The sequence below is a fragment of the Mirounga angustirostris genome, unplaced genomic scaffold (genome assembly GCF_029215605.1).
Source record: "Mirounga angustirostris isolate CCGP_5_RB_7025 unplaced genomic scaffold, mMirAng1.0.hap1 SCAF_7, whole genome shotgun sequence".
NCBI lineage: Eukaryota > Metazoa > Chordata > Mammalia > Carnivora > Phocidae > Mirounga > Mirounga angustirostris.
This window is the reverse complement of record NW_026991715.1, coordinates 28,757,565-28,759,888: the sequence shown is the minus strand read 5'-3', so window position 1 is coordinate 28,759,888 and position 2,324 is coordinate 28,757,565. Positions and strand designations below refer to the sequence as shown.

General features: G+C 42.6%; 1 protein-coding gene across 1 annotated transcript; it reads left to right on the top strand.

The window, feature by feature from the left end:
* The first annotated feature begins 1,226 nt into the window (after window positions 1-1,226).
* On the top strand, window positions 1,227-1,705 carry LOC123854175 (calmodulin-1-like). Its single transcript, XM_064595585.1, has one exon. The coding sequence runs from the start codon at window positions 1,227-1,229 to the stop codon at window positions 1,557-1,559; it is 333 nt and encodes a 110-aa protein (XP_064451655.1). The 3' UTR covers window positions 1,560-1,705.
* Window positions 1,706-2,324: the final 619 nt, after the last annotated feature.

The window sequence follows — 2,324 nt, the reverse complement described above, 5'->3', positions numbered from 1 at the left end:
CATGCTACTCTTTTTGTAGGAATGTGAATTCAAGCCCCATGTTGGGCACAGAGCTTACTTGAAAATTAAAAAAACCAAAAAACAATAAGGGATGTTCTTTCAAACATTTAAGGATGAGATAATTCCCAAGTTGTACAGCTCCTCCAGAGAACAGAAAAAGGGGAACATACCTCAACTCATCATATGAGGCTAGAATGTAATCTCCACCAGGATAGACATTTTTCTCTTTTGTTCATGATATGTCCAAGTGCCTAGAATAGCTAGCACCTTGGGTATAGTGGGCATTCAAAAAAATTTTTGTTCAGTGAATGAATGTATAGAATAGTCTTGAAACTAAAACCAGGTAAGGTCAATAAAACAAGGACAATAAGCCCATTGTCATTTACGTACGGCTGCAAAACTCCTAAACACAATAGTAGCAAGCAAAATCCAGAATATACAAAAGTGATACTTGTATAACAACGAAGTTGGGTTTATCCCAGAATACAGGGGTGATTAGGAAATCTATTAGTGTAGTCTACCACGCTAACAGATTGAAGAGGGGAGAAACATATTTATTTTAGACGAGGCAAGGCAGGTCACAATTGGGAAATTACATAATTTATATTATTATACCTAAAATATATAGCAAATTCCTTTAAAAATCAATACAAGAGGGGCACCTGGGTGGCTCAGTTGTTAAGCGTCTGCCTTCTGCTCAGGTCATGATGCCAGGGTCCTGGGATCGAGCCCCGCATCGGGCTCCCTGCTCAGCTGGAAGCCTGCTTCTCCCTCTCCCACTCCCCCTGCTTGTGCTCGCGCTCTCTCTCTCTCTCTCCCTCTCTCTCTCTCGCTGTGTCTCTGTGTCAAATAAATAAATAAATGATCTTAAAAAAAAAAAACAAATACAAGAAAGACAACACACCTGCCCCCCAAATGAGCAAAGGACAGAATCAGATATTTCACAAAAGCAGGAAGACGAATGGGCACTAACATGACAAGAGCCTCGGCTTCATCAATAAGCAGGGACGTGAAAAATAAAACCTCAGAGCAGCAGCCGTGGAGGCGCCCCGCCCGCACAGCCCCCGCGCTGGTGCAGCCGCCCTCGCTCCCTCTGCTCCTCTTCCTTCGCTCGCACCAGGGCTGATCAGCCGACCTAAGAACAGATTGCAGAGTTCAAGGAGGCTTTCTCCCCATTTGGCAAAGATGGCGATGGCACCATCACAACAAAGGAACTTGGAACAGTCATGAGGTCACTGAGTCAGAACCCAACAGAACCTGAATTGCAGGATCTGATCAACGAGGTGGATGCCGACGGTAATGGCACCATTGACTTCCCAGAATTTTTGACTATGATGGCTAGAAAAATGAAAGATACAGACAGTGAAGAAGAAATTCGCAAGGCATCCAGAGTCTTCGACAAGGATGGCAACAGTCACATCAGCGCGGCGGAGCTACGTCATGTCACGGGAGAAAAACTAACAGATAAAGAAGTAGATGAAATGATCAGAGAAGCAGATATTGATGGAGATGGGCAAGTCAACTATGAAGAATTTGTACAGATGATGACTGCCAAATGAAGGCCTACTTTCAACTCCTTTCCCCCCTTCTAGAAGAATCAGATTGAATCTTTTACTTAGCCTCTTGCAAAAAAAAAAAAAAAAAGTTCATTTACTCATTCTGTTTCTATATAGCAAAACTGAATGTCAAAAGTACCTTCTGTCCACACAAAATCTGCAAGTATTGGTTGGTGTTCCTGTCCCCTAGAGATCAAGCTACACATCAGTTCTACGGTATAAATACTTGTACTACCTTAATGATAAGGAAGCACCTAGTGGACTCCTTGCAGTTCCATTTGCTCATGATTAATACACTGTTTGGGCTGGCCAGTTTTTCATGCAAGCAGCTTGACAATTGAGCACAGTCAGGCATTTGTATTAAAAGCGAAAAATGTAAAAAACAAATTTAAAACTTCTTCAAATGTGTTCTAATTCAACTTGTTAGTATAAATTGTCATAGCTGGTTTACTGAAAACAAAACATTTAAAATTGGTTTACCTCAGGATGCTGTGCAGAAAAATGGGTGAAGGATAAACTGTCTAGACGTAGCCCCACTTAGCAGGACGGCACTCTCGTATTTCCGGGTGCCCCCACCCATGGTGACCATGACACGCATCCCGGTGGCATGCTGTGTGTGTTGGTTTAGCGTTGTCCCGTGTTGTCCTAGAGCGAAATGGGTGTCACGCTGTCACCATTCACACCATTCACCATTCACACACACACACACAATTTTTTTTTTAAAAGAAACCTTTACCAAGGGAGCATCTTGGGACTCTCGTTTTTAAA